The sequence below is a fragment of the Mastomys coucha genome, unplaced genomic scaffold (assembly GCF_008632895.1).
Source record: "Mastomys coucha isolate ucsf_1 unplaced genomic scaffold, UCSF_Mcou_1 pScaffold20, whole genome shotgun sequence".
Lineage (NCBI taxonomy): Eukaryota > Metazoa > Chordata > Mammalia > Rodentia > Muridae > Mastomys > Mastomys coucha.
Window position 1 is genome coordinate 60,880,210 of NW_022196903.1, and position 13,560 is coordinate 60,893,769.

The 13,560-nt window shown below is 39.1% G+C and overlaps 1 protein-coding gene across 1 annotated transcript; it reads right to left on the bottom strand.

The window, feature by feature from the left end:
- Window positions 1-11,775: 11,775 nt before the first annotated feature.
- Window positions 11,776-12,796, bottom strand: LOC116098163 (vomeronasal type-1 receptor 90-like). Its single transcript, XM_031380870.1, has one exon. The coding sequence runs from the start codon at window positions 12,753-12,755 to the stop codon at window positions 11,838-11,840; it is 918 nt and encodes a 305-aa protein (XP_031236730.1). The 5' UTR covers window positions 12,756-12,796; the 3' UTR covers window positions 11,776-11,837.
- Between the last annotated feature and the right edge of the window lie 764 nt (window positions 12,797-13,560).

The window sequence follows — 13,560 nt, forward strand, 5'->3', positions numbered from 1 at the left end:
TTTTTTGGAGGGGAAACTGGGAATGGATAAATTTACATGTAAATAAAGAAAATATCTAATAAAAAAAAAAGAAAGAAAAATAACTGCTTTCTTGTACTCATTTCCACACTCTGCACAAGACCTAAGATAAGACAAAATGTATGTCAATGGTATATTAAGTATGGCAAAATTCTAGGGAACCCTGATGAATATAAATAATAAGTGACTCTAAAAATTTCATCAGGAAATTTCTACAGTTGAGAAGAACTTTCAGAAAGGTAACTATATAAAATTAACATAAAATATAAGTAGCTTTCTTATATACAAATGAAAAATGACTAAGAAAGAAATGGAAAAAAACACCTTTTGCACTACCCTCAAATGAATATATTATCTTAGGATAACTCTAAGCAAGCAGGTGAGAGACTTCTATGATAAAAATTTGAAGACATTGAAGAAAGAAATTGAAAAAAGTATCAGAAGATGGAAAGATCTCCCAGGCTCAAGGATCAATAGAATTAATATAGTAAAAATATTTCCTACCAAAAGTAATCTACAGATTCAATGCAGTCCGCATCAAAATTCCAACAACACAGAAATTAAAAGAATAATTTTCATGCAACAAAACAAACAAAACAAAATCCAGAAAAACAAAACAACAGCAAAAAACAGTGTAGCTTAAGAACCCACGCATGGCAGAAGGACTGCGGGAGGCATCACTATCCCCAAACTCAGTTTGTACAATAGAGCTATACTAGTAAGAAATAGCACAGCACTGGCACAAATCAGACATGCTCATCAATGGAATCAAAAGGAAGACCCAAACATAAATCCACATGCTTACGGACAACTGGTATTTGAAGAAGTCAGAAATATACACTGGAAAAAAGACTCCATCTTTAACAAATGGAGCTGGTCAAATTGAATGGCTGCATATAGAATGCAAATACATCCACATTTCTCACTCTGCGCAAAACTCAAATCCAAAAGGATCAAAAACTCAATATAAGGCCAGATACACTTAAGCTGCCTGATAGAAGACAAAGTAAGGAACAGCCTTGAACTCGTTGGCCCAGGAAAAGATGTTCTGAACAGAACACTAATAGTACACACACTAAGAATAACAATTAATAAATGGAACCTCATAAAACTGAAAATCTTCTGTAAAAGCTCATTTAGACAATGAAGGTTACAGAAGAAGGAAAGACTGTTACCAACTACATATCTGATAGAAGGCTAATATACAAAATATATTTTTTAGTAAAAAGAACAAGACACCAAGAAAACAAATACCACAGGTTAAAACAGGGTACAGAACTAAACAGAAAATTCTCAAAGAGGAAACTCAAATGATTAAGAATCCCTTCAACCATCCAGACAGCCCCATTCAGTCACCTTCAATAAAGGAAGAGATGCATTGAGAAAAAAAAAAAAAAAGAATCACTTCAAGAACTTTTCAAAATCCATAGTCATCAGAGTAAAACAAATTAAAACTACTTTGAGATTTCAACTTTATACCAACCATCATGTGTCACGCACACCTGCGTGATGGCGGTATTTGAGGTGAAAACTTCAAGGAAAGTCAGTCTCTTGCCTCTGCATTATTGTCTGGCACCCCAAACTCAGAGGTGGCCCAGATATGTCTTCGTACTTGTGTGTTAGGAACTCACGAAAATATCATATTCTTACAGCTAGCAAAGAGAAAATTTGGACTTAAATTTCTGACTTCCATCAAGTGTTCTAACTTCTTAGCTTAACCCTGGCTTAGAATGTTAAGCCATTGATACTAACTGGCCTCTAACATTGTAAGACATATTAGTTTACAGAATGGGCAAACTATCTCAGGGCTAGATCAGGTAAAATCTTCATTCTTAGTTAACTTAGACAAGCGGTAAGATTTATAGTTGAATCACTCTTAAGAACTGGGCTAGCGGGTGTTTTCTGGAGCTAGCTCTTGCTGGCCCAGAACTATAACTTAATTGATTACTCACCTGGGCCCACCTAGCCTGTAACCATAGCAACAAGCTGAAGAGGAGCTGTTTTCTTACTTTCTACGAGCCAGGTGATTCTCTCTAGAGCTAGTTTTCTTTCAGATTGTAATTCTCGTTTAGTTCTTGTTAAATTAACATGTATTTACTTTGCTGCTTGACTCATTGTGTTTCTAACATAGAGCTGTGTACCTGTACGTTGTTTAATGTATTCTGATCATTGTACCATCTGAATTTTTTAAACCTTTCTGAATGGACTATAAAAACCTGACTCCATATTAGAAAAATACACTCAGATTTTACACCACCCGTGTGTGTAGTCTGTTTGTCAAAGCCGAATCCCGTGCCCACCTGGCCAGAATCCCGTGTCCCGCGGAACAGGGACCCCGCGAGAAATCCCGGTCCGTGGCAGCTGGCGCCCAACGTGGGGCTTCGGTCAGGTAAGCTATCTCTTACTCTTTTTTCTTCTCTCAATTAATATTAGGCCGAGATAAAAATCTCACAAGGGTACTACAAACCCACTGATAGTAGATCAGTTTTAAGTGAGTAATCTAAACGTTATGAGACAATCAAAATCAAAAGAGAAACGGTTGTTTCTGTCGGTCTTCAAACACATGTTATTAGGCCGAGGCCTAAAGGTCTCAGATAAATCTTTACAAGAATTTTATGATTTCATACTAAAAATCAGTCCTTAGTTTCCAGAAGAGAGAAACTTAACATTAGAAGATTAGAAGCGAATAAATAAAAATATGAAGAAGTTTACTAAAAAGAATACATCTAAAAAAATTCCTAACAATGCTTTTACTTTGTGACAACAGATAAGAGATCTACTCACTGAGAAATCAGATCTAAAATTTTTAATAGAAGAAGTGCCTTCAGAATCCTCAAATGAGACAAAGACAAAGTGTATTACTACAGATAAGAAAACTCTTAATACTACCAAAATAAGACAAAAGTGTAAAATCGATGATGAGAACAATAGTCGTGATGATAGTAAAAAAAATAATGAAAGTGATTCAGATGTAAGAGCGGTAAAATATGAATCTAAAAGAGATCAACCTTATAAGCTCGGTAAAAACAAACCACTGCTTACCACACCAGTTAAATTCAAAACAAGACAGAAGATAAAAAAACTGCCTCCGCCAGTCGGCTTCAATGGTACAGTAGCCAAAACTAAGAGACAGAGAGATTTTACACTTACATATCCGACTGTGTTTTATGATGAAGATGAACCCCAATGAGAACCTCTACCTTTAAAACTATTAAAAGAATTACAGTCCACAATTAAAACCTTAGGTCCGACAACGCCATACACTTTACAGATAGTAGATACAGTGAACAGCCATTGGCTTATTCCTTATGATTAATACCAAACAACTAAAGCCACACTCTCTCCTGGGGACTACGTCCTATAGAAAACTGATTATAAAGATAAGACACGAAAGACAATACAAGATAGCCTACTGAAACGTGGCTCTAAGCCTACGGTTTCTATGTTCCTCAGACAAGAAAACTATGCTCAGCCATCAACTCAGTTAAAAATTCCAAAGACAGTGCTAGAACAGGTTACGCTTATAGCCATTTCAAACTGACAAAATTTACCTCCACCTGAGACTAACTCCACCGTCCTTTCAAAAATTAGACAAAAACAAGATGAGACTTACGAGAGTTTCGTGACTAGACTAGAAAAAACAGTCTCTAAAATACTTCCTCCTTCGGAAGAGACAGACATTTTAATAAAACAATTGACTTAAGAAAACACAAATATCTTGTGCCAAGACCTGATCAGACCAATTCGTAAGACAGGTTCCCTACAAGACTATATCAAGACCTATATTGATGCCTCACCGGCTATGATACAAAAAATTGCCTATGCCACAACGATGAAGAAACAGAGATTTAGCGCCTATGTTAAGAACACCTATAGAGATAAAAAACACTCCCAAGAAGATGTAGTTACATGTTTCGGCTGCGGGGAGCCGAGAAAATTCGGACTTAAATTTCTGACCTCCATCAAGTGTTCCAACTTCCTAGCTTAACCCTGGCTTAGAATGTTAAGCCATTGATACTAACTGGCCTCCAACATTGTAAGACATATTAGCTTACAGAATGGGCAAACTATCCCAGGGCTAGATCAGGTAAAATCCTCATTCTTAGTTAACTTAGACAAGCGGTAAGATTTACAGTTGAATCACTCCTAAGAACTGGGCTAGCGGGTGCTTCCTGGAGCTAGCTCTTGCTGGCCCAGAACTACAACTTAATTGATTACTCACCTGGGCCCACCTAGCCTGTAACCATAGCAACAAGCTGAAGAGGAGCTGTTTTCCTACTTTCTACGAGCCAGGTGATTCTCCCCAGAGCTAGCTTTCTTTCAGATTGTAATTCTCGTTTAGTTCCTGCTAAATTAACATGTATTTACTTTGCTGCTTGACTCATTGTGTTTCTAACATAGAGCTGTGTACCTGTACGTTGTTTAATGTATTCTGATCATTGTACCATCTGAATTTTTTAAACCTTTCTGAATGGACTATAAAAACCTGACTCCATATTAGAAAAATACACTCAGATTTTACACCACCCGTGTGTGTAGTCTGTTTGTCAAAGCCGAATCCCGTGCCCACCTGGCCAAAATCCCGTGTCCCGCGGAACAGGGACCCCGCGAGAAATCCCGGTCCGTGGCAATCATGGTCAAGATTAATAAAATAAATGACAGCTTATGATGGGGAAGTTATGGAAAAAGGCAATCACTCAACCATTTCTGTTGGGAGCTTGTACAACTCCTGTGGAAACCAGTGTGGCAGTTGCCCAGGAAGCTAAGAATAGATCCAGCTTACCACTCTTGGGCTTATACCTAAAAGATACTTCCTTCTACTGCAGACAAACTTCCTTTTAACCATCCCTGTTCATTGCTGCTTTATTCAGAATATCTAGAAATTGGAAACAACCTAGATCTCTATTCATGGATTATTGAATAAGGAAAATGGGATACATTTTCACAATAGAATACTAGTCTGCCATTAAAAACTATGAAACCATAAAATTTCCAGACAAATAGATAAAACTAGGAAAAATGCTTCCAAATAAGATAACTCAGACTAATAAATACAAAAGTAGTATTTGCTAATATATGAAATTTAGTTGTTAATTCACTGATAAGCAACCTACAATCCATATGCCCATAGAGGTTATGTATAGAAGGAGAAATAGAACAGGTAGTTATAGATGAAGGGCTATGGGTAAACCCAACCCCATCAGCCATTCTTAGGGTGCAGAGGAACTGTGGGTCAGTCTTCTAATGGAATGATGACTACAGTAAGTATAAAAAACCCCAGGAGATTGTGTAGGAGGATATCTTGTTATTGAAATAGGCAGTCTAGATTATGTAGCTCAGAGTGGGGATGGAGGGAGGAAAAAGCATAAGGGAGGAGGTGCTGCATTTGGGCCAGAGGCCTTCCAAGCATATTAGCTAGATTAACAGACTGCTGATCACATGATTTCTGAGACGCCAGTTCTCTGGCAGGGAAACAGAGGCCTAAACTTCTGTATCATGATGTGGCCGTTGTCTCTATGGAGTTGAGTATGTGCAATCCAGATTTGGGTAGGGAGTGATCTCACTTCTGCTGTGCTCATGAGAGCTGTCTGGGCTATAGGCAGAAGTCTACTCTCAAGCATGTGGCTTGGGAGTTGGGGGTGGGGAGCGGAGTTGTAATAGGAGTAACAAACTGAAAAGTCAAGGAAAGTCGGGGCAAGAAAGGGAGTACAGGGAAAGATCTCTCAAACCAAGGAGTATATGAAACTGAGGGAGTATATGAAAACTTAGTACAGTAGACGCTTACATACACACTGGCATACTCATGAAGGTGATTTAAATGAAATCACCAAATAATAGGAGATACAGAGCCCCAACTGAATATCTCTCATCACTAAATGAAGCTTCCAGTACCAAGAATGGGTTATATTTAATTGAGTTGTTGGCCAAAAGTACTTCACAGAAACCTCCATACAATCCAGGCTATTGCCAAGGCTCTTCACAAACTGATGATGTGGCCTTCTTGCTGAGAAAACACCTGCACAAATCACTGAAAATGAAGAATTCAAGCTCCTTGTCTATGTGGATCCTTCACCCCTATGTATTATTGTTCATGGTACTGGGTGGTATCATGCACACTACCAAAGGGAAAAAGTAAGAATCAATCCATCTACAAACCCTTCAATCTACAGTGGTGGCCTGCCTGCAAGATACGCTAGTGCAGTGGTGGCACACAGCTTGTGGGAGTAACCAACCAATATCTGATTTGATTTAAAACTTGCGTTCAGTGAGAGGGAAGCCATACCTGACACTGCTTGTGGGGGTCAAGAATGTGAGATCAGATAGACAGGGACCTAGGAAAAAGCCAAGTAGTATTGTTCTGCTAAAAAACATGTGGCAATGAAATGACCCCTAGTGACACTGTGCACTACTCATTACTCATAGAGCTGTGTCTTGCTCAGTCATCACTGGAAAAGCTTCCTCTTGAGGAGGTTGAAAACAAATAAAGAGACCACAGCCAGAAAATAGACAGAGACTGAGAGATCTTGAAACATTCAGTCCTAAAATTTTTCCCCTCAGGGCTCAGGAAACCCTGTGGAAAAGGAGGTAGAAAGAAAGTAAAGAGACAGAGAGATGGAGGAAACGAAGAAAACAAGGCTGTCTAAACACAGCACACAAACACACTTCTAAATTCAGAGACAGTGGCAGCATGCACAGGGCCTGCACAGGTCTGTACCAGATGGCATCCTAGAGCTGAAAAGAGACATGGGCACAACGCCCCCTATCCCACTAATAATCCAGAAACTGTTTGGATTTAAAAATCACTTCCTAATGAAAAGTTAGTTTTCCCTAGAATTTCACTAGTAAAACAAAGAACTCTTACAGGTAGGTCCCATCTCTGCCCTACAGTAGATGATTAACTTGAAAAAATCCAAATGATATCTTTTTTTATTGGACATTCATATATATTTATTTTTCTTTTTTATTAGATATTTTCTTTATTTACATGTAAATTTCTCAAGAAGAGGGAACTCAGGGAGAAGGAAGACCAAAATGTGGACACTTCATTCCTTCTTAAAAGGGGGAACAAAATACCCATGGAAGGAGTCGCAGAGACTAACTATGGAGCAGAGACTGAAGGAATGGCATTCCACCCTGATATAGCTGTCTCCTGAGAGGCTCTGACAGTACCCGACTAATACAGAAGTAGAGGCTCACAGCCATCCTTGGACTGAGTACAGTGCCCCAATGAAGGAGCTAGTGAAAGGACCCAAGGAGCTGAAGGGTTTGCAGCCCCTTAGGATGAACAACAATATAAACTAACTATTACCCTCAGAGATCCCAGGGACTCAACCACCAACCAAGGAGTACACATGGTGGGACTGATGGCTCTGGCAGTGTGTGTATAGTAGAGGATGGCCAAGTCGGTCATCAACGGGAGGAGAGGCCCTTGGCCCTGTGAAGGTTCTGTGCCCCAGTGTAGGGGAATGTCAGGGCCAGTAAGCGGGAGAGGGTGGGGTTGTGAGCAGGGGGAGGGGAGGGAACAAGGGTTTGTTCTTGTCTTTTTTTTTTTTTTGAAGGGGAAACTGGGAAAGGAAAAATCATATGACATGTAAATAAAGAAAATATCTAATAAAAAAAGGAACTTAGAAAAAAATCCTTCTGTGACTCCCATTTTATTTAATATTTTATCTCCGAGGTAATTTTTTAAAGAACAAAGCTTCTGTGAGGCAAAGGACATAGTCAATAAGACAAAGCAACAACCTATAGATTGGGGAAAAAAATCTTGACTAACCCCACATTCAATAGAGGGCTAATATCCAAAATATATAAAGAACTCAATAAGCTATCAAAAAACAAAACAACTCAATCAAAAAATGGGGTGTAGAACTAAACCGAGAATTTGCAACAGAGGAATCAAAATGGTTGAGAAGCACCTAAAGAAATGTTCAAAGTCCCTAGTGATCAGAAAAATTCAAAACAAAATGACTCTGAAATTCCACCTTACTCCAATCAAAATGGCTGAGATCAAAACCTCAGATGGCAACACATGTTGGTGAGGATGTGGAGAAAGAAGATCATTCCTTCATTGCTGGAGGATTGCAAACTGGTACAACCACTCTGGAAATCAATTTGGAAGTTCCTCAGAAAATTGGAAATAGATCTACCTGAAGACACAGCAGTACTACTCTTGGGAATATACCCAAAAGATGCCCCACCATGCCACAGGGTAATGTGTTCCACTGTGTTCATAGCAGCCTTGCTTGTGATAGCCAGAGGCTGGAAACATCCCATATGTCCAAAACAGAAGAATGGACAGAGAAAAGGTGGATCATTTACACAGTGGAATACTACTAAGCTATTGAGAACGAGGACATCCTGAGTTTTACAGGCAAATGAATAGAACTAGAAAAATATCATCCTGACTGAGGTAACTCAAACCCAAAAGGATATGCATGGTATGTGCTCACTAATTGGATATTTGCCGGGAGGTGATGGTGCACGCCTTTAATCCCAGCACTTGGAAGGCAGAGGCAGGCAGATTTCTGAGTTTGAGTCCAGCCTGGTCTACAGAGTGAGTTCCAGGACAGTCAGGGCTATACAGAGAAACCCTGTCTCGAAAACAAACAAACAAACAAAAAAAAAAAAAAGTGGATATTAGCCAAAAAAAAAAAATTAAAAATACAGAATACCCAAGGTACAGTCCACAAAACTCACAAAGGTCAACAACAAAAAGGGCCCAAGTGAGGATGCCTCAGAGGAGGCAGAAGAAAACAATCACAAGGGAGGAGGGAACAAGGAACCATGGAGGGAATGTGGAAAAGATGGGGGAAGGGGTGAACATGATGTGGTATTAAGTGCGGAAAAGGACTGACTCCTGAGGGCCAGCAGAAAGAATGGAAGCAGGTGACCTGGGGAGATAGGAGGTTGGGGTACCCTCCAGAATATACCAGAAACCTGGGATGTGAGAGACTCTCAGGACTCAAAGGGAGGAGCCACAGATCAAATGCCCTACAGTGGGGAAGGGGAACTTATAGGGCCCACCTCAAACAGAAAGACAGGGCAGCAAGTGAGTGATGAGGTTTATCCCACAGTCAAAACTCTCATCCATAATTGTTCCTGTCTGAAACAACTGCAGGGATAGAAATGGAGAGGCACTTGAGGAATAGAAGGTCCAGCGACAGGCCCAAAGTGGGATCCAGCTCAAAGGAAGGCCCAGGCCTGACACTATTACTGAGGCTATGGAGCACTCACAAAAAGGGACCTATCATGACTGCCCTCTGAAAGAAACAAGGAGCAGCTGAAAGAGTCAGGTGCAGATATTTGCACCCAACCAATGGACAGAAGCTGTTGACCCCTAGGGTTAAATTAAGGGAAAGCTGGAAGAAGCTGAGGAAGAGGGTGACCCTGTAGGAGGACAAACAGCCTCAATTAACCTGGACCCCCAAGATCTCTCAAACATTAGAACACTAACCAGGCAGCATACACCAGCAGATATGAGGCCCCAAACACCAATATACAGCACAGGACTGCCTGGGTCTGGGTTCAGTCAGAGAAGATGCACCTAACCCTCAAGCCCTAGGTAGTGTTGAGGTCTGGTGAGATGTTGGGGGATGCATAGTAGGGACATCTTTGTGGATATGGATACCGGGAGATTGTATGGGATGTGGAATAAAATCTGAGGTGTAAATAAGCAAATAAAAGATTAAATAAATTTAAAAGAAGAACTTTTTTTCAAGGATGATATAAAAAGACAAGAGAAAAGATATAAAGTTGTTGCTGGGATGGTTTGGCTTGAGGGGCTCTGCTTCATCCATCCATCCATCCATCCATCCATCCATCCATCCAAATGTATATGTCAGTTTATCTATATGTATGTTCATAGGCATATATACATATACATACACATATGTATATGTATATGTATATATACATATACACACACACAAACACACATACATACATACATGTATTTATGTAAGCATGCATGAATAGTTGTGCAGGTGATTGTTACAGTTGACCTCTCCCAGAGTGTGGGTGTATGAATATTCATATGTCTGTGCATATTTGACTAATATAAAGCATCTTAGTTCCTTTCCTTTCCTTTCCTTCCTCTCTGGGTCACAAAGAGATAACCAGCTTAGCCAGAGAGGCCTCTGGCTGACTCACCAGGAAGGAGCAGTAGCAATAAATTCCTTTGCTTAGTTCCCTGCTGCTAAACAGCAAGTGTTAATTGCCAGATATTAGGGCTTATTAAAGCACAAGTAATAAAGAGTTAATAAAGTTAAGTTTTCAGTGCTTAAGGAAGCACATAACAGTAAGGTAGAGTTAAGTTTCCCTAGTGTTTCTTTAAGCATAAAAAGTTAAATAAAGCACAGAGGGATATAAGATGCTAAAGAAAGCACAGAGAAAAAAGGCCAGCAATTCTAAACTATAGAATAAGCAAGAATAGTTTCAGGATTTTGGTAAGTTATCAGCAAGCATTCAAGATAGATATAGAGCTAGAATAGAATATCTCTGTATAGATAGAGAGCTAGAAGGCCAGAGACCATCACTTTTTAAACTAAGTCCGGAGATCATCAGTCTTTAAAGCTGTGTCTGATGCTCTGTCCCACTTCAACCTAATCCAGGTTGAGAAGGCTCCCAGCAAGCCAAAGTTGTCTCCTGGCCTCGATGTTCACATGCACACACACATCCTTCATCTTGCACACATGCACAAATAACACATCGTACACCATGTATGTGTATGTACACAACTTTTATTGATCAATATTTCAGTAAGGGTGAAAGAAACGAAGTGTGAATATTCAGGCACATGAAAATTTCATATAAGACTCATGAAGTACTTAATACTCAGTGAGTAGTAAAACCTGGAAACTTTAAACTCATTACTTTTATGGGTCCACAGAAATTATAGTAAGGAACCAGAGTTAAAGCTACAATCAAATATTTAAAATATTCTTGATTATTTAGAGTAAATTAAAATATATTTTATTAGAAAAAGCTTTAAAAAGTCACTATCAGCAAGAGAAATCTTTTGAGTAACATCAGCATCAAGGGAACATTTATGAAATAAAGTAAAAAGCAGAGACTAAGAGAAATCCTATGGAAATATGAATTTATGATGTACAATGAACTTAAGAACCATATACTTCTTGGCAGCAGAAATGTCAAAAGAGTGAATAAGTATAATACTACAAATTCAATTTAAATCATATGAAAAACTTGCTTTGCTACTTGAACTAGTAAACAATTTAAGAAGAATCTGGGGCTAGAGAGATGGCTCCGTGGTTAAGAGCAATGACTGCTCTTCCAGAGATCCTGACTTCAATTCCCAGCAACCACATGGTGGCTCACAACCATCTCTAATGGGCACCTGATGCCCTCTTCTAGTCTGTCTGAAGACAATGACGGTGTTGAACATATATGAAATAAATATTGCCAGAGCCAACAGGGCCACAGAAAGCAGGGTAGGGGGAGGATGGGATAAGGGGGAGGGGAATAAAAAAGCAGGCTGAGCAAGCCATCGGGAGCAAGCCAGTAGCCATCGTCCCTCCACTGGCCTCTGCTTCAGTGCCAGCCCTAAATTTCCTCAGCGATAGAGTGTGACATGGAATTGTAAACTGAAATGAACCCTTAAAAAAAATCTGTTTTGTAGGGAAAAGATTATCAGTGCTACACCAGCATGGTACCTTACAACCATTTGTACTTCCAGATCCAGGGGATCCCATGAATTCTTCTGACCTCTGTGAATACCAGGAATGCACACATGCATACATGCCAGGCCAAAACTAATACATATGAATGAAATAAAAAAAGTTTTTTAAATAAGAGAAAAATTACACTTTTTTAAAAATCTGGTGGCATACATTTTGCATATTTTTTAGCATAATGATTATTCGATTATCAGAACTGATTTGTATCAAAGGACTAATTGTGGGATAGGCATTTATCACAAACTTCTGAACAGTCAGGATGACTGGGTCAAACATCCATAAAAAGACTGTTCTAGATGACATGATGAAGTCCACCCAGTACATGACCACATAGAAAAACACCAGCAGCAAGATGGTCTGGGTGGCCCTTTTCTCAGGGGATGCTCTCAGGTGCCTGATGCTATGAAGATGCTTGCATTGTCTCTGATGCCTGATCAAGATAATCATCATGTATATACTTGTAGTCAGCATGACTCCTACAAGAAATACATCTCTTGAGGTTGTCATTGTTGAAATCAATACCCTAACGATGTAGTTCATGGGGAAGAGTGAGCAGTATTTAGTGATCTTCATCTGTTTGGTCTCACTCATGTTGGTATAAGAACCACAATAGAAGAGCCGGTCACTGTTGAATGACAAATTGAAAGACCAAAAATAGAAGAAAGAATAGATCATGTATTTTTTTAGTTTACGTTTAAATTTTGCCAGCAGAGAGGCATTGGGACTGATCGTCACAGCCTGGAACACACTCAGGAGGCAGGTGATGCAGATAGAGAGGCCTCTCATCGCCCTGTGTATGTAAGAAGTTGCCTTACATATGAAGTCATTCTCTATGTTCAGTAAATCAAACACGTCTGTAGTAAAAATATCCCATCCAGTGATGACCATCATTATGTGAATGAAGGTCAATTGACAGGAAATCAAGTCCATGGGCTTAGATCTGTGACATAGGATTACAGCAGTGTAGAAAAAAAGAAGAAATATATTGGCTAGAGTTCCAAGTCCAACTTGGAAATAAAAGACAATATTTAATGAAAACATAATCAGAAAGTGTATTCACCTTAAGAACATAGAGGAAGCATATTTCATATATCTGAAAAAAATTAGATACATTAAACATGATTCTCTGGTTGGTATATCTATACCATTATTGTTTTTAGCTACTTATTCTTTGTTTTAATTGAATATTTTATATATTTACATTTCAAATGTTATCACCTTTCCTGGATTCCCCCTTGGAAACTCCCTATTCTATCCTCCCTCTCCCTGCTTCAATGAGAGTGCTCCTCGATCCACCTACCCACTCCTGCCTCCTGGCCCTGGCATTCCCCTATATTGAGGCATGGATTAGCTACTTATTCTCAATTACCCACTCTTTAACTTTTGATGTTCCATACTGGACATCATTTCCTACATTTATATATATCTCTCTATATATCTCCTCTCTGTATAGAATGGTATAGAAAATACATACATTCCCAGTCACATCTACACAGAATGCACACTTTGTGTGCCTGCATGACACCTGAGGCTCATATCTTAGAAATCCAGTCCTATTGATTTAAATCACCTAATTTTGTATTTAACACCTAAATGTATAGTGGTGAGCACACAACATAAATAATATTTGTACAAATGAACACAAATTACGCTGTACTGGGAAAAAATCAGGAAAGAAAACAAAAAGTCACATCAGTCTCATATGCCATCATTTTGCTTTGCACCATTTTGCAACTATCCATACCATGATTATTACTTCTAAAGGAATCACAATGATAATTCATAATAATCCCACTGTTTTATTCAGCAAAATATCTTTCTCAAATTCATCTGTTTTTATGTTTCT

Bases quoted from the DNA above. Each gene is read 5' to 3' on its own strand.
- LOC116098163 (XM_031380870.1), bottom strand. From the start codon at position 12,755: ATGTTTTCATTAAATATTGTCTTTTATTTCCAAGTTGGACTTGGAACT.